Source organism: Pan troglodytes, chromosome 3, assembly GCF_028858775.2.
Source record: "Pan troglodytes isolate AG18354 chromosome 3, NHGRI_mPanTro3-v2.0_pri, whole genome shotgun sequence".
Taxonomy (NCBI): Eukaryota; Metazoa; Chordata; class Mammalia; order Primates; family Hominidae; genus Pan; species Pan troglodytes.
In genome coordinates this window covers 169,897,506-169,915,734 of record NC_072401.2, presented here as the reverse complement: position 1 = coordinate 169,915,734, position 18,229 = coordinate 169,897,506, and the positions used below count along the sequence as shown (strand labels likewise).

The window sequence follows — 18,229 nt, the reverse complement described above, 5'->3', positions numbered from 1 at the left end:
TCTTCTTTAAGACCTGGATATTTTTAAGTCCATTTGTGCGCAGTTTCAATGGGAAGTAGACATTCCCGGACCACATAGGGTAAGGAACCTCCTCTGCCTTCTTGGAGAAGTCTCCCTGTTGGGGAAAACTCCTGAGGCTCCAGTAGCCAACTGATATCCCTCAGGCAAGAGCAGTCATGCACTCACCACCGCTGGGTGTTTTATCTGCTACTTTGTCAAAATTTTCTGCCCCAGAAGTGGAGTAAGACAGTTTAAGATGGTCTGTCCAAAGAAGTGGGAAGATTTTTCTTGTAGTTACTATTGCTGCCATAATGTTCTTTGTATTCATGTAGAGTCAATTTCAAATAGTTGCCTGTTTAGCCAAATTATTACATAGTATGCATGTTATTTTCATTTAGACATTTTTAATTATAATTAAAATTAAATCATAATCCCTAAATGTCTTGCTTCTTTTAGACTTTGCAGAAGGTATTTGGTCGAGTAAAATTTGAAAGAAAAGGTGAAGAATTGAAAGCCTTGGCAGAAAGGGGTATTGGATATCATCACAGTGCTATGAGTTTCAAAGAAAAACAATTAGTTGAAATCCTCTTTAGAAAAGGATATCTTAGGGTAGGTAAATTTTCTTCATTCTAAAAATTGAAATTGTGACTGTTTCAAGCTGAATGTTCAGGAAAAGTAAAGAATACAACCACCATTTTTCTTTTTTTCTCATGTAATTGTCCTTTAAAAAAATAAGTTGACCGGGCGTGATGGGTCATACCTATAATCCCAGCACTTTGGGAGGCCGAGATGGACGGATCACCTAGGTCAGAAGTTCGAGACCAGCCTGGCCAACATGGTGAAACCTGCCTCTACTAAAAATACAAAAATTAGCCGGGCGTGGTGGCAGGTGCCTGTAATCCCAGCTATTCAGGAAGTTGAGGCAGAAGAATCGCTTGAACCCGGGAGGTGGAGGTTGCAGTGAGCCGAGATCGTGCCATCGCACTCTAGCCTGGGGGACAAGAGCAAGACTTTGTCTCAAAAAAAAAAAAAAAAAAGTCATGATATCCTCTGTCTTATTTAATTGAAAAGGGGATTGAAATGTACTACTCAGTTTATCTCTTTTTGTTTGTTTGTTTTTGAACCTCCTGAGTAGCTGGGATTACAGGCATGTGCCACCATGCCCAGCTAATTTTGTATTTTTAGTAGAGATGGGGTTTCTCCATGTTGGTCAGGCTGGTCTCGAACTCCTGACCTTAGGTGATCCGCCTACCTCAGCCTCCCAAAGTGCTGGGATTATAGGTGTTAGCCACTGCACAAGGCCTAGTTTATCTCTTTTTCATGAGAATAAAAATATTTCCTAAATAAATACTTTGGCAAATTTTTCTACCATGAAATATATCTATGTTCTCTCTCCTATCAGTGATAATGAACAAAAGGAATACTAAAATAACTTTCAAACTGAAGTCTTGCTATGTTTTGTGTAGTGTGTCCCATGACAGTGCGCAGGGATTTTCTGGATAAATTCATGAAGGAGCTTTATATAGTTTGCTTGTAAATTTGGATCTTTAGTAATATTCAAAAATAGACTGACTTTTAAAAATTATTCACATTGAATTTTGTATGACATATATTACATTCACAAAAGAGAGAGAGGAAGAAAGACAAAGAGATTGAGATTGTTTCTGCTACTCTAGGTAGCATCTTTTAAACTAAATGTTGAGGAAAATCTGACATCATAGTTAAAAATCCTATTCCCTGAAAAAAAAAATAAGATGTAGCATTTGCAACTTTGCTATGCTTTTCTCTTAACTAATAACAAATTATGTATTTCTTTTAAAGGCTAATAACCACATACAATATTTTCTACATGCTTATGAATTGATAGAAGAGAGACACACCTATTTTGATCAGTGTATTCTGTGTTTAAAATAGTACCTGTTAAATAGTAGTTGCTCAATTACTAATAGGTTAATGAGATCACACCACAAAAGGTACTATGAAAATAGTGACAGCTTTGCTATAGAGAACATTTTTTAAAAAGGTATTTATTCTAGTTATTTTCTAAATGTATTATTATTTTCTACATTTTTGTTCTTATCAAAAAACTTGAGAAAAACAGGTAATAAATGATGTGTTGCATTTTCGCAGATATATAGATTTCAGTTACAGAATAATTACAGAAAATCACTCCGTATACTTAAACATTAATACTAACCATTGGCATGTATGACAATCAATATAAAAAGAAAGAGAAGATGATTAGAAATACCCAGCATTATATGAAAAGAGGATTATCTAAGTAAACTTTTAAGTTTGTCCTGCTCCTTTTCTGCTCAGTTATGACAATTTAGGGGGGAAAGACAACTTTTTAAAATTACTGAGGAATGTTTTTTCCATAGGCATAATCTCAACAAATTTTAGTAGACAAAATAGGTAATTGTCCAAAAGTGGATTTGTAAAAGTATTATTGCCCTATCATAAAAAATTTTCTTTCTAGTTATTCATTTAAAAATATTTACTGGGCCGGGCGCAGTGGCTCACGCCTGTAATCCCAGCATTTTGGGAGGGCAAAGTGGGTGGATCAGCTGAGGTCGGGAGTTCAAGACCAGCCTAGCCAACATGGTGAAACTCCGTCTCTACTAAAAATACAAAACTTAGCCGAATGTAGTGGTGGGTGCCTGTAATCCCAGCTACTTGGGAGGTTGAGGCAGGAGAATCGACTGAACCTGGGAGGCGGAGGTTGCAGTGAGCTGAGATCGTGCCATTGCACTCCAGCTTGGGCGACAAGAGCGAAACTCCGTCTCAAAAAAAAAAAAAAAAAAAAAAAATTACTGAACACCTATCAGTTGCCAGGTACTCTTACGGATGCTGTGGATACAATAATGAATCTTGCTTGGAGTCTGGTATAAGACAAGTGAACAAACAAGTAATATTATTGAGGTAGTCATTAATCCTATGAAGATAAATCATGTGAGACAGAGATAGATAATGATGGTAGGGGTGGTTATTTTGGATGTGGTGGGCTACAGATTCCTCTGTGACATTTGAGTAGGCAGCTGAAGAAGCCAGACAAACGAATATTTGGGGAAGAATATTCTGTGCAAAGCAAACAGCGCATTTGGGAATGTACTTGTGGTGTTTGTGAAATAGCAAGAGTACCAATGTGTCTAGTTTCTCTAGCTTTCCCATTGTGGCTTAATTGAAGCTCAAAGAGTTTTTCAGCAACTTTATGACAGGAAATACTTGCATTCTATTAAAATGCTGTTTTATGAAGTAATTGTTTTATTCTCTTTCAAGGTGGTGACAGCTACTGGAACACTTGCTTTAGGTGTCAACATGCCTTGTAAATCTGTGGTTTTTGCTCAAAACTCAGTCTATCTGGATGCGTTGAATTATAGACAGGTATTGCAAAATGCATAAACTTGCTTATTGTATTGCTGAAATATGGCCATAGCATAGTAAAACATGTGAACCTTTAGTTTACAAACATGCCACAATTCACAGTAGCATAACTGGACATTCATCCTTGCCTGGCTTTCAGTTTTAGTTGTGGTATAGTTGAAAGCACCTGCATTTGGGATTGTGTGATTAACCAGTTGTGTGACCTCGGATGAAATATCTGAACTGCCTGATTCTCATTTTCTATCTCCAAAATATGGGTAATAATTACTCTCCCACGGCATTTGCAAGAATTAAATAAGTGATTTGTACGGAAGATAGACATCAAAGGTGCTTGATAAGCATTTACTCATTCATTTGCTGTGCACAAGATTTTGCACTCTAGAATTATCTTTAATGCTGACCTCATCTTTACTCCTGACACCAAATCTGTTACCAAGCCCACTTCATTACTGTCCTATAGAGGTATTTGATTTTTGCCTTGCAATTTCTGTATCCACCATCTTTCATCGTACGTTCTTAGCCTTGTATTATTAGTACAATTTCCCTGATTCTCCATTCTCCTTATTCTACCACGTCCTGCAGACAACGTGGTTTATCTTCATACGACCTCCCTGCTCAGAGACATTTGATAATTATTTCTGCTTGCAGAATCAAATTTAGATATGTCACCCACATTCAGGTTTTTATCAACGTGCTTCCCTCCCTTTATCTCTAAACACTTTTTGTTCTCCTTATAGGCCTGGTTCCTACCCAATATAACATTCTTATATCATTTCCCAGCATGTTAACAACCCCTGCTTTTTATTTCTATTGCTGCTGCCATACTCTGAATCAATTCTTCTAACTCATTTTTGGGAATCTTCTCCTTTGGGCTCTGGAGCTAGGGTGTTTGATATTTGGGATGACGGACTTGGGAATTGAAATGTCAGGGTTTGAGTTCTAGATCTTCCACTTTGTGGTTGTTTCAGTATGGGTACGTCTCTTATATTCCCAGTGCCTTAGCATAGTCTAAGCACTTAATAAATAAGAGTTAACATAAGCTCTGTAAAGAGTTTATTCATAACTTGCTTTTTCACAAGTAGCATTTCTGAATTTTATTTCACTCATGTATTTATTCTGTTTGTGCCCATATTTTATTTTGTGATTTGTAACTCAACACACTTGTGTGTGAGAGAGGGTAGAAAAGGGATGAGAGATGGGGAAGATGGGCCGGGAGAGAAAATTGGTATATTAGAGTTCAGCTGTAAGTGATTTTGACATCACTGTTTTGCCAGTGTTCTTTGTTTCTTCAATAGATCATTATTTCTTTGATATATATTACACAAATGCCTACTGCAATTAATGGCATGAAATACGTACGTAATGATGACAAATGTCTCAGTTTTTAGATCTATCTCAGTCATGGCAAATTTCCTAAGCACTATGTAGTTGCATGTTAGTGTCCGTTCCTTAATGGTTAGACATATGCACAATTTCCATGCTCCAAACCAGAGTAAAGGGCTCATTCTTACACTATGGCAGTAGAAGCATTTAGGGAAGTTTTACATTGTAATTCTATTCTCTTTTCAGATGTCTGGCCGTGCTGGAAGAAGAGGTCAAGACCTGATGGGAGATGTATATTTCTTTGATATTCCATTCCCCAAAATAGGAAAACTCATAAAATCCAATGTTCCTGAGCTGAGAGGACAGTTCCCTCTCAGCATAACCCTGGTCCTGCGACTCATGCTGCTGGCTTCCAAGGGAGATGACCCAGAGGATGCCAAGGCAAAGGTACCGTGCTGGACACTGCCTGAGGTTCAGTCTTCATCACTGGCCTGACTTTAGTCAGGTCTGCTGTTCTTTTAGAAGTCTGTAGCAATCACCCTTGAGTTTCATCAGTCTTTTAATGTTTTGTAATGTCTTGAATCGTATAGAATTGGGGGTAGCTAGGGAGAATAACAGTTTTGTTTGTTTCCACCATCAGACATGGAATTTGTGGCTGGATGGGCACTGAAAATTACCCAGGATTACTATTTTCAGGTGTGAAATGCAGTGTCCTATAATAGTTAAGTGCTGGCTAAGGATTTAAAAAGCTCTAGGCGATTAATAGACTCCTTTCTACCATTTAGAAAGAAAAAAATATTTATTTTTATGATTTTGTAACAAAAAGGTTTAAGTGTTTCATAAAAAAAGTAACTCAAACTTAGGAGTATGTGGGAAATGTAGAACGTTGAAATAAGGAAAAAGTGCCCCTGTTCCACTCCCCAAAGACATTCACATTATCATTTTTTTTTCAGCCAGTTTTCTAGGCATGGGTGTGCATTTGATTTTTAAACACTGATATCGTTGTATGTAACTGAACTTCAAAATATGGTTGTAAATGTGTCCTGATGTGTGTTGCCCAGATAAAAATTTTGTATCCAATCCCTCAATGACAGACTTAAAATTCATAATTACATAATTTGATTCTCATCTTTATGGAGATGCATTGTTAATGATACCTGTTCTTTCTGTTTTTGTATAGTGATTAGCATGCCCAGTTAAATCAGATACTGTTTTCTGAAGTGGGGATTCTTCTAGGATTCTTTTGATGAGTTGGCTGATCCTACAGAGCAGTCATACATCATTTTTAAGACCAAAATTTCCCCATTCTTGAGTTCTTCATTTTTACCTCTCTATAAAGAGGAGTACATCTTCTAATAAGGTTTCTTATTTTTTTAAATGGTTATCAGGGTGGTTCATTTTCTTTGCTTTGCATATCTGGGAAGACCTACATGTAAACTTCTCACATATGGGACTCTTAAAAGTGGGCATAACATTCTTAGAATATTATTATCTTCATTCATCAAATCAAACTGAGATTGTTTCCATTGCCTTCTGGCATTTAATGTTTCACATAGAGGAGCCATGGCAGTTTCTGTTTTCTTGCAGTTAACTTGATATTTTTTTCTGTTTATGCAATTATATGAATCTTTTTCTTTATTCTATTTCAAATGTTTTATTTCCTATGATTTTCTATTTTATGGATCCTTTAAAAATTGATGTTTTAGTTATTATATGAGACCTTTCAATCTTCATGCTCAGGTTTTTATTTGTTGTGGTGAAATGCACATAAAATTTACCATCTTAACCATTTTAAGTGTACAGTTCAGTAGTGTTAAGTACATTCATATTGCTGTGCAATGCTCAGGTATTTTTCAAATGAAGAAGAGATCCTTGAATTGTATCTTTGTTATTTGCTTCTGTTAATTGTTCTGTTGTTTTTTCAGGAAAAGTTATAATTTTTAAATTGAAACCCACTTTTCTGTTCTTCACTGCTATTTTTTTCTTTATGAGAAAACATAAAACTTACCTTCCATATCACTGATGGTCTTAAGTGTCAGTTATGGCTCTTCATAATGCAAATGTGGATTTTAGTTCTGCTACTACTGGACTTTTGTTTTCCTGAAATTCTTTTTTTTTTCTTTCTTTTTTCTTTTCTTTTTTGAGATAGAGTCTTGCTCTATAGCCCAGGCTGGAGTGCGGTGGCATGATCTCAGCTCACTGCAACCTCCACCTCCCAGGTTCAAGCAATTCCCCTGCCTCAGCTTCCTAAGTAGCTGGGGCTACAGGTATGCGCCACCACACCTGGCTAATTTTTTGTATTTTAGTAGAGACAGGGTTTGACCATGTTGACCAGGATGGTCTCGATCTCCTGACCTTGTGATCCACCCACCTTAGCCTCCCAAAGTACTGGGATTACAGGTGTGAGCCACTGCACCTGGCCCCTGAAATTCTTTACTACTCCATCCATCACTCTTTTATATCATAATAATGTACTTTTTAAATGTCAATTTATATTGTCTCTATACCATAGGCTGTAGTGCCTTGTCTCAAAGAAGTCATATCATTTGGCACCCATTAAGTATGACAAATAATTTTTTCTTTTTTTCTATCTTCTTATTTTATTTTATTTTAAGTTCTGAGGCACATGTGCAGGATGTGCAGGTTTGTTATGTAAACATGTGCCATGGTGGTTTGCTGCACCTGTCAACCCATCACCAAAGTGTTAAGCATAGCATGCATTAGTTATTTTTCCTGATGCTCTTCCTCTCCCTGCCCCAACAGGCCCTGGTATGTGTTGTTCCCCTCCCTGGGTCCATGTGTTCTCATAGTTCACCTCCCACTTATAAGTGAGAACATGTGGTGTTTTGTTTTCTGTTTCTGCATTTGTTTTCTGAGGATGATGGCTTCCAGCTCCATCCATGTCTCAACAAAGCACATGATCTCATTCCTTTTTATAGCTGCATAGTATTCCATGGTGTATATGTACCACACTTTCTTTATCCAGTCTATTGTTAATGGGCATTTGGAGTGATTCCATGTCTTTGCTATTGTGAATAGTGTTGCAGTGAACATATACATGCATATATCTTTATAATGGAATGATTTATATTTCTTTAGGCATATACCCAGCAATGGAATTTCTGGGTCAAATGGTATTTCTACCTCTAGTTCTTTGAGGAATCTCCACACTGTCTTCCACAATGCGGTTGGACTGATTTACACTCCCAGCAACAGTGTAAAAGCATTCCTGTTTCTCTGCAACCTCACCAGCATCTGTTGTTTCTTGACTTTTTAATAATTGCCATTCTGATTAGTGCGAGATGGTATCTCATTGTGGTTTTGATTTGCGTTTCTCTAATGAGTGGTGATGTTGAGTTTTTTTCATATGTTGGCTGCATGTATGTCTTTTTTTGAGAAGTGTCCGTTCATGTCCTTTGCCCACTATTTAATGGGTTGTTTGTTTTTTTCTTATAAATTTGTTTAAGTTCTTTGTAGACTCTGGTTATTAGACATTTGTTGGATGGATAATTTTCTCCCATTCTGTAGGTTGTTTGTTTTCTCTGATGATCATTTCTTTTGCTGTGCAGAAGCTCTTTAGTTTAATTAGATCCCATTTATCAGTGTTTGCTTTTGTTGCAATTGCTTTGGGCATTTTCATCATTGTATTATTCCATGTTCATGCTGCTGATAAAGACATACCCAAGACTGGGCAATTTACAAAAGAAAGAGGTTTAATGGACTTACAGTTCCACATGGTTGGGGAGGCCTCACAATCATGGCAGAAGGCAAGGAGGAGCAAATCATGTTTTACAATGGATGGCAGCAGGCAAAGAGAGAGAGAGCTTGTGCAAGGGAACTCCTCTTTTTAAAAGCATCAGATCTCATAATACTTATTTATTATCATGAGAACAGCATGGGAAAGACCCGCCCCCATGTTTCAATTACCTCACACCAGTTTCCTCTCACAACCCATGGGAATTGTGGGAGTTACAATTCAAGATGGGATTTGGGTGAGGACACAGCCAAATCATATAATTCCACTCCTGGTCCCTCCCAAATCTCATATCCTCACATTTCAAAACCAATCATGCCTTTCCAACAGTCTCCCAGAGTCTTAACTCATTTCAGCATTAACTCAAAACTCCACAGTCCAAAGTCTCGTCTGAGACAAGGCAAGTCCCTTTTACCTTTGAGCTAGTAAAATCAAAAGCAAGTTAGTTACTTCCTAGATATAGTAGGGGTACAGGCATTGGGTACATACAGCCATTCCAAATGGGAGAAATTTGCCAAATCAAAGGCACCACAGGCCCCATGCAAGTCCAAAATCCAGTGGGAAAGTCAAATCTTAAAGCTCAAAAATGATATCCTTTGACTCCATGTCTCACATCCAGGTCACACTGATGCAAGAAGTGGGCTCCCATGGCCTTGGGCAGCTTCACTTCTATGGCTTTGCAGGGTATAGTGCCCCTCCTGGCTGCCTTCATAGGCTGGCATTGAGTGTCTGTGGCTTTTCCGGGCACACAGCACAAGCTGTCAGTGGATGTGTCATTCTGGGGTCTGGAGGGTGGGGGTCCTCTTCTCACAGCTCCAATAGGCAGTGCCCCAGGAGGGACTCTGTGCAGGTTCTCCAACCCCATATTTTCCCTTTGCACTGCCCTAGCAGAGGTTCTCCATGAGGGCCCTGTCCCTGCAGCAAAATTCTGCCTGGACATCCAGGAAGTTTCATACATCCTCTGAAATCGAGGCAGAGGTTCCCATACCTCAGTTCTTGACTTCTGTGCACTGTCATGCTCAACACCACGTGTAAGCTGCCAAGGCTTGGGGCTTCCACCCTCTGAAGCAATAGCCTGAGCTGTACTTTGTCCCCTTTTAGTCATAGCAGGAGCAGCTGGGATGCAAGGCACCAGGTCCCTAGACTGTACACAGCAGACAAACACTGGGCCTGCCCCAGGAAACCAGTTTTTTTTCCTAAATCTCTGGGCCTGTGATGAAAGGGGCTGCCACAAAGGTCTCTGACATGCCTTGGAGGCATCCCATTGTCTTGGTGATTAATGTTTGGCTCCCTATTACCTATGCAAATTTATGCAGCCAGCTTGAATTTCTCCTCAGAAAATGGGATTTTCATTTCTATCACATTGTCAGCCTGCAAATTTTCTGAACTTTTATGTTCTGCTTCCCTTATAAAACTGAATGCCTTTAACAGCACCCATGGCACCTCTTGAATGCTTTGCTGCTTAGAAATTTCTTCTGCAAGATACCCTAAATCATCTCTCTCAAGTTCGAAGTTCCATAAATCTCTCAGGCAGAGGCAAAATGCTGCCCGTCTTTTTGCTAAAACATAACGAAAGTCACCTTTGCTCCAGTTCCCAACAAGTTCCTCATCTCCATCTGAGACCACCCCAGCCTGAATTTCATTGTCCATATCATTATCAGCATTTTGGTCAAAGCCATTCAAGAAGTCTTTAGGGAGTTCCAAACTTTCCCACATGTTCCTGTCTGCTTCTGAGCCCTCCAAACTGTTCCAATTTCTGCCTAGTACCCAATTCCAAAGTCACTTCCACATTTTCAGGTATCTTTTCAGCAGCACCCCTCTCTACTGGTACCAACTTACTGTATTAGTCTGTTTTCATGCTGCTGATAAAGACATGCCCAAGAGTGGGAAATTTACAAAAGAAAGAGTTTTAATGGACTTACAGTTCCACATGGCTGAGGAGGTCTCATAATCATGGCAGAATGCAAGGAGGAGCAAGTCATGTCTTACAATGGATGGCAGCAGGCAAAGAGAGAACAAGCTTGTGCAGGGGAATTCCTCTTTTTAAAACCATCAGATTTCATAAGACATATTCACTATTATGAGAACTGCATGGGCAAGATCTGCCCCCATGATTCAATTACCTCCCACTGGGTTCCTTCTATGACATTCGGGAATTGTGGGAGTTTCAATTCAAGATGAGATTTGGGTGGGTACACAGCCAAACCACATCAATTATGAAATATTGCCCATGCCGATGTCCTGAATAGTATTGCCTAGGTTATCTTCTAGAATTTTTATAGTTTTGGGGTGTACCTTTAAGTCTTTAATCCACCTTAATTTTTGTATAAGGTGTAAGGATAGGATCCAGTTCCATTTTCTGCACATGGCTAGCCAGGTCTTCTATTACCATTTATTAAATAGGAAACCCTTTCCCCATTGCTTGTTTTTGTTGAAGATCAAATGGTTGTAAATGTATAGTCTTGTTTCTGAGTTCTCTATTCTGTTCCAATGGTCTATGTGTCTGTTTTGGTTACTGTAGCCTTGTGTTAAAGGTAGAAGTTGGGTAGCATGATGCCTCCAGCTTGTTCTTTTTGCTTAGGATTGTCTTGGTTGTATGGGCTCTTTTTTGGTTCCACTATGAATTTTAAAATAGTTTTTTTCTAATTCTGTGTAGAATGTCACTGGTAGTTTAATGGGAATAGCACTGAATCTATAAATTACTCTGGGCAGTATGGCCATTTTCACAATATTGATTCTTTCTATCCATGAGCATGAAATGTTTTTTCATTTGTTTGTGTCCTCTCTGATATCCTTGAGCAGTGGTTTGTGGTTCTCCTTGAAAAGGTCCTTCACTTCCCTTATTAGCTGTATTCCTAGGTATTATATTCTCTTTGTAGCAATTGTGAAGGGGAGTTCATTTGTGATTTGGCTCTCTGCTTGTCTGTTGTTGGTTTATAGTAAAATGCTTGTGATTTTTGCACATTGATTTTATATGCTGAGATTTTGCTGAAGTTGCTTCTCAGAAGCTTTTGGGTTGAGATGATGGGGTTTTCTAGATATAGGATCATGTCATCTGCAAACAAAGACAATTTGAGTTCCTCTCTTCCTCTTTGAATATCCTTTATTTCTTTTTCTTGCCCGATTGCCCTGGCCAGAACTTTCAATACTGTATTGAATAAGAGTGGTGAGAGAGGGCATACAAGTATTTTTTGAAAACAACTTTTTTTTTGCTGCATATAGAAAACAATTTTCATAGGTCAGATCTTTTCTTTAGAGGAAAAGATGTCCTTGTCACAGTCTATGAGATCCTGTAGAATATGATCTCTTACCAGCTTGTAAAACTCACTTCTTCGTCTTTCCCATATGGCCTGCTACCTGCTTCATGAACACCCCAGGCACATTCCAGTCTGAGGACCATGGCTCTTGCTGTTTCTTCTCCTTCTAAGATCTTCCCTGAGACATATACATGGCCTCACTCTCTTACCACATTAAATTCTTTGCTCTAACATTATATAGTGAAGCCTACCCTCACCATGCCTTCTAAATTGTAAATGTTTCCCTGTCTGCTGCATTGACAATGTTTCTTATTCAGTTAAATAGAGTTCTCATCAGTTCCTATATAGCATCAAATCTATCTATGTATCTATCTACATTGATCTATCTTTCTTTATGTCTATCATCTATATTTCTATCCATCTACCTACCTCTATCTATCTATCTATCTATCTATCTATCTATCTATCTATCTATCTTCCTTCTATCATCTATCTGCTATCTGCTATCTACCTACCTTTCTATCTATCATGTATCATTCTATCATTTATCTTTCTATCCATCTATCTATCTACATCTATCAATCATCTATCTACCTATCTATCATCTGTCTTTCTATCTTCCTATCTCTATCATGTTTTTATATATTTTCTCTATATTTTCCACTAGAATGTAAGCACTCCAAGGCCAATAATGTTTGTTTGTCTGATTTTCTGATGTAGACATTCAGTACATATTTACAGCATGACCATAATTTTAGGAAGATGATCAATTTTTCTTAAGAAGAATTGATCTATTGTGTGTTTTTCTATTTTATCACTTTGGATATATCTATCCAAATCTGATGGTTTGCCAAGCAATAGGATGGATGAAATTTCTTCTGGCTTCACTCTATCCACCTAAATGCTAATCAAATACCCTTTCAGAGCTGAGCTGGATGAATAGTTTTTGGCCCAAATATCAGTGTTTAGCAGATCTTCATCTATGTAGTTTTCTGGACTGAAAGGTCGTGTTCTACTTCTGCTAGTCTTATTACACATTGATTATCTGGATGACATTAATCACAATAAACTGTAGTATGCAATGCTATCAGGATTCTTATAATCTTAGTATGACTTTAATATGAGGTCTGTACCTCTGTGGTTATAGTGAACCACCATGAAACCCTCACCCTTTACTATGCTGTTTTCTGACTATTGCCATCTCTAACTAAATGTGGCATATGAGAGAGAAGAGGTTGCAAAAAAGGCCAGATATGGTGCCCTCAAAAATATCATCTCACAGTAAGGAGATGGAAAGTGCACTCCCTTCTTCTACCCTTCCACTCTTTCTCCCTTTCTCTCTTCTTCCTTTCCTCTCTCTTCCCTTCCTCTTCCTTTCTCTCCTTCCCTTCCCTTCCTTTCCCTTCCCTCCCCTCCCCTTCTCTCCCCTCCCGTCCCCTCCACTTCCCTTCCTTATTTTTTTCCTTCCCTTCCTCCACCTAGTCCATTAACCTTATAGTAAGTAGAGATTCTTTCTAGGTTCTGTAAACCCTCAGGCCTAAAGACAGGTTAAGTTTCAATTTTGGTGATGCTGGGGTTTTTTTTTTTTTTGGAATTTCATAGACATTTTAATGGGAAGTTGAAAGATACATGTACTTTAATGCAGTTTTACTCTGGAAAACAAGCAATATTTTTATAACATTGGTGAAATCAACCTAGTTACATTATTTTTGTAATAATACTGCAGAACATGGGATAATATATCTTTTTACTCCTAGAACAACTTAAAAGCTATAAACTCTTGAACTGGAATGGCTTTAATAATCAGACTGTTTGGCAATACGTTTCATTTCTGACAATTCAGTTTATGTGCTCTATTGTGTTAAAGAAGTTGCCATGTAACACTATAAAATAATATGAAATCAAATTTTTTCTGATACATTTCTGATATTTGTGTGGTATAATAGATATTGATCTATCATTTATTATCATTTTCAAATGTATTTCGTAACACTTAACATTGTGTGTCTAAAAATACTCTTTTCTTTAAAGGTGCTATCAGTGCTAAAGCATTCATTGCTGTCCTTCAAGCAACCCAGAGTCATGGACATGTTAAAACTTTACTTCCTGTTTTCTTTGCAGTTCCTGGTGAAAGAGGTATGCATTACTGCACTTTTGTTTTGGGAAATAGCATTACTACTATCTAGATTTCTTATCATGCTGAACAAATTGTAGCTTTTAGAAGGTTCTATCCAATGATTGATATTATTTATAAATGGTATAATTATAAAAGTTGGGCCCAGTAATAGTTATAAATATTTCTTATATTGGCATTAAATACTATTTTAAACTGGTACTTAATAAGTTACTTATTATGTGGTGACTTGAGTCAAACTAATAAATTGTTTTTTGTTCTTTAGGGCTATTTAGATCAAGAAGGTAATCCTATGGGGTTTGCTGGACTTGTATCACATTTGCATTATCATGAACCTTCTAATCTTGTTTTTGTCAGTTTTCTTGTAAATGGCCTCTTCCATGATCTCTGTCAGCCAACCAGGAAAGGTAAGCTTGAGATTTTATATATATATGTAGAGAGAGAGAGTCCAAAAATAGCCACAGATTTGTAGAAAACCAACACTTCAGGAATATTTTTAATAAAGAAAATACAATTAATATGTAGATAATTTATAGATCTTCAATTGATAAAGTAAATACCTACTAATATATATTAAATGATAGTCAGCCATGTTTTATGACATGTATTTACAATGTCAACACCTCCAAAATATTAACTTCAGTGATTCCTTGCCTCCAGGATTAATAACATATTAAATAATATACACTTTTTAGAAAATATTTTCTTCTAATTAAATATAATATATATTCATCATAGAAAAAGGATATAGGAAAGCATTAAGTTAAAAATAAAAAATTACTCATAATTACACTATCCACAGATAATCACTATTAATATTTGTGAATATTTTCTTCCAATCATATTTTCTTTGAATATTATTGTATAGTATACCTAAATAGCTAATAGTATATTAATAGTGTAATTTAGAATCATATTTTCCCCCTAAAAATAGCACAATTTTATCCATATTGAGTAAATTTTAAAATACATTTTATTTAATCATTTTTGATTAAAATCCTTTGATTTTTACATTTAAACACTAAATCTATATGGTAGTTCTTAAAATCACTAAGATAGACTAAAGGGAGGAAAATCTAGGTAAGGAAATAAGGCAATTTATGTGGGATCATTAGGATCTAAATTAGGGTATAGGTAGCAAGGATGAAAAAGAAGGCACAGATAAAAACTATTAGTGGATATATGGTAATTCTTCAATTGCTATGTTTGTCATAAATTTTTAGTTTCCATGAAATTAAATGTAATATGACATTCCATTTAAACATGAAAAAATAGAATTATACCCTTTCATATTTACAAGAAGACACTTTGTTTTATATAGGCTCAAAACATTTTTCTCAAGACGTTATGGAAAAGCTAGTATTAGTATTGGCACATCTCTTTGGAAGAAGATATTTTCCACCAAAGTTCCAAGATGCACACTTCGAGTTTTATCAATCAAAGGTAAACTGTGTGATTCTGATAAAATTTAGTAATGTAAAATCACTAAATAGATCTTACCTAAAATGACTTAGCAGCTGTAGAATTTTAATTCAAAGGACAGTTCATTTGTTTTATAGAATAATTTGTTCTTTTTGTAATCAGTGTGATATTTAATCTGTAATTGATGTCTCCCTCTGTAAATCTACCAAAAAGTTAAAGTCTTTGTGAAAAAAACAGGATAAACATTTTATTCATGTTTTTCATTTGATTGTATCAAATTATAATATCAGGTGACTAAAGAAAAGATATGCTAATTATACATTAAGTGAAACATCTAGCTGTATCACCGAATATACTGTTCTTTTAGGATCCTTTTACCTTAAGGTAGAACTATGGAAGGGAAGTATATGTTGTGAATTACAATGTCTTCACTGAGAAAATATTAGAATAGTCATCTAAGAAATCATCACTTGACTCACAGAGACCAAAAACAGAGAAACACTTTTTCAATTTTATTTGTAACATGCAACATTTTCTTTGGTTATGATTCTCTACCATCAAGTCAACATCAAATACTATTACTATTATACTTCCCTAGAATAAAATGGGATATGCTGGTTTATACAAGATAACCTTAGTGAAAATTTGCTATGGAACAAACAAAAAGAATTAGTATATATTTTCTAATCCCACAATGCTGGATTAAAAATCTGTGCTCTCACAGAATGCCCTCTAGAGCAGTGAACACAATTTTAGTCATTGACCTATCATCTTTACACTTTTCACCACCCATACATTTTTGAAACAATTATTTAATTGTTCTGTTTATATGAATTTATATTTAACATAGAAAATTCACTATCTCTATTTTGAAAAAAGAAGCTCATGATAAAAATACACTTTACTGCATAACAGACAGATCTGCGTGAAATGTTGGGGTACTACACCAAAAAGCTTTAAAAAATAGGCCAGACATGGTGACTCAAGCCTGTAATCCCACTACTTTGGGAGGCAGAGGTGGGAGGATTGCTTGAGCCCAGGAGTTAGAGACCAGCCTGGGGAACAGAGGGAGACCCCATCTCTAAGAAAAAGAAAAAATTAGATAATAATTCCTAAAGTCCCATTATATTAAATAAAAACTCACTAGAGAAAAGGATCTGGGTCTGCCTTCATAGGTAGGCTTGTATCCCCCTCAAGACATTTTCGAAGCCGTCTAGGACTGGAAAATTTAACAGCAGGTTAGGAAGTGCTATAGGAAAAAGGTGGATCTTTAGCAGTCTTTTAGATTTGAGAAGACTAAGACTAACTAGCCTTATTCTCAAAATCTTAAGAAATCCATGACCTAGGAAGAGAGACAAAGCATAAATGAGGCTTACTAAAACTGTAAAACAATACCCACTGCAGTCTGTACTTGTACTGAGGTGATCATACTTTCACTCTCTTGGCCAAACACGAAAATGGGGGCATTCGCTCTGGTGAAAGATAACATCTAAAGCCTGTAAAGTCCTTTGAAAACAGTTTCTGGTGCAAAACCAAAACCAAAACAAAACCTAAAATGGTGAGTAAGCATGAACATATGACCAATAAGCAGGAAGAAAAGAGGTCTATAATTGTAGATCCATAAATCATCCAGACATTAGCATTAACATATAAGGATTATAAGTGTGATTAATATGTTCAAGAAAATAGGAAGAGAGACAAAATTGATAAAAAGATGGATATTTTTACTAGATAATTAGAATGTATAAAACTAAATGGACATTTTAGAACTGAAAATACTGAAAATCTGACCATCAGAATATGCATTTCAGAAGTCATGATCAGTAAGTTGACAGCATAATAGAAAGCATCCAAAGTATAGCACAGAGATTAAAAAAAATTTAAAAAATCAGACAGCGTAAGAAACATGAATCACATGGAAAAAGTTTAATGTATATATAATGGGAGTCCCAGAAAAAAAATGGTGGAGAAAAATGGCTGAAGAGTATTCAAAAAGATAATAGCTGGGAATTTTCCAAAGCTGATTAAAGATAATACACCACAGTTTTAAAACCGTAGTCAACTTCAGGGAGGATAAATGTAGAAAAACATTAAGCTAAACTGCTGAAAAGCACAAAGAGAAAATCATAAATCACCTAGGACAGAAATAAAGTGACACATTTCCTTCTAAGAAGCAATGAGAATGCTAGATTTCTTTTTAATCAAAATAATGGAAGCTAGTGGACAATGGAACAATATTTTGTTGTTGATTCAGATATTTTACAGGCAAATACATGCAATCATCGATATATACATGTATAAACTCTTGGTGTTACATGACTAGAATCATATTGGACATGCTATTGCTTTTTTATGCTTATATCAAAGATACTTTTCCAGATGACCATATATGAATTTTTTTGGTGTTTTTTTTTTATTTCAGTAGGTTTTGGAGAAACAGTTGGTGTTTGGTTACATGTATAAGTTCTTTAGTAGTGATTTCTGAGATTTTGGTGCACCCATCACCCAAGCAGTGTACACTGCACCCAATGTGTAGTCTTTTATTCCTCACCCCTCACACCTTTTCCTATGGGTCCCCAAAGTCCATTGTACCATTTTTATGACTTTGTGTCCTCATAGCTTAGCTCTCACTTATGAGTGGGAAGATTTGATTTTTGGTTTTCAATTCCTGAGTTATTTCACTTAGAATAATGGTCTCCAACTCCATCCAGGTTGCTTGTGAATGCTCTTATTTCATTTGCATTTATGGCTGAGTAGTATTCCATAATACATATGTACCACATTTTCTTTATCCACTCATTGACTGATGGGCATTTAGGCTGGTTCCATATTTTTGTAATTGCAAATTATGCTGCTGTAAACATGCATGTCCAAGTATCTTTTTTGTGTAAAGACTTATTTTCCTCTGGGTAGGTACCAAGTAGTGGGATTGCTGGATCAAATGGTAGATCTACT

At 36.4% G+C, this 18,229-nt stretch overlaps 1 protein-coding gene across 6 annotated transcripts in view; it reads left to right on the top strand.

Moving 5' to 3' along the window:
- The window catches only part of DDX60 (DExD/H-box helicase 60), a 173,223-nt gene that overhangs the window by 87,559 nt on the left and 67,435 nt on the right, over window positions 1-18,229 (top strand). For all 6 annotated transcript variants that reach the window (XR_010156235.1, XM_063808454.1, XM_063808453.1 and 3 more), the window contains 6 exons: window positions 457-609; window positions 3,280-3,384; window positions 4,954-5,154; window positions 13,750-13,854; window positions 14,118-14,259; window positions 15,174-15,295. Coding sequence is in view for 5 of the 6 variants with exons in the window: in XM_063808454.1 (XP_063664524.1) it covers window positions 457-609; window positions 3,280-3,384; window positions 4,954-5,154; window positions 13,750-13,854; window positions 14,118-14,259; window positions 15,174-15,295 (828 nt within the window). In the remaining variant the exon portion in view is untranslated. The remainder of the gene's footprint in view (window positions 1-456; window positions 610-3,279; window positions 3,385-4,953; window positions 5,155-13,749; window positions 13,855-14,117; window positions 14,260-15,173; window positions 15,296-18,229) is intronic.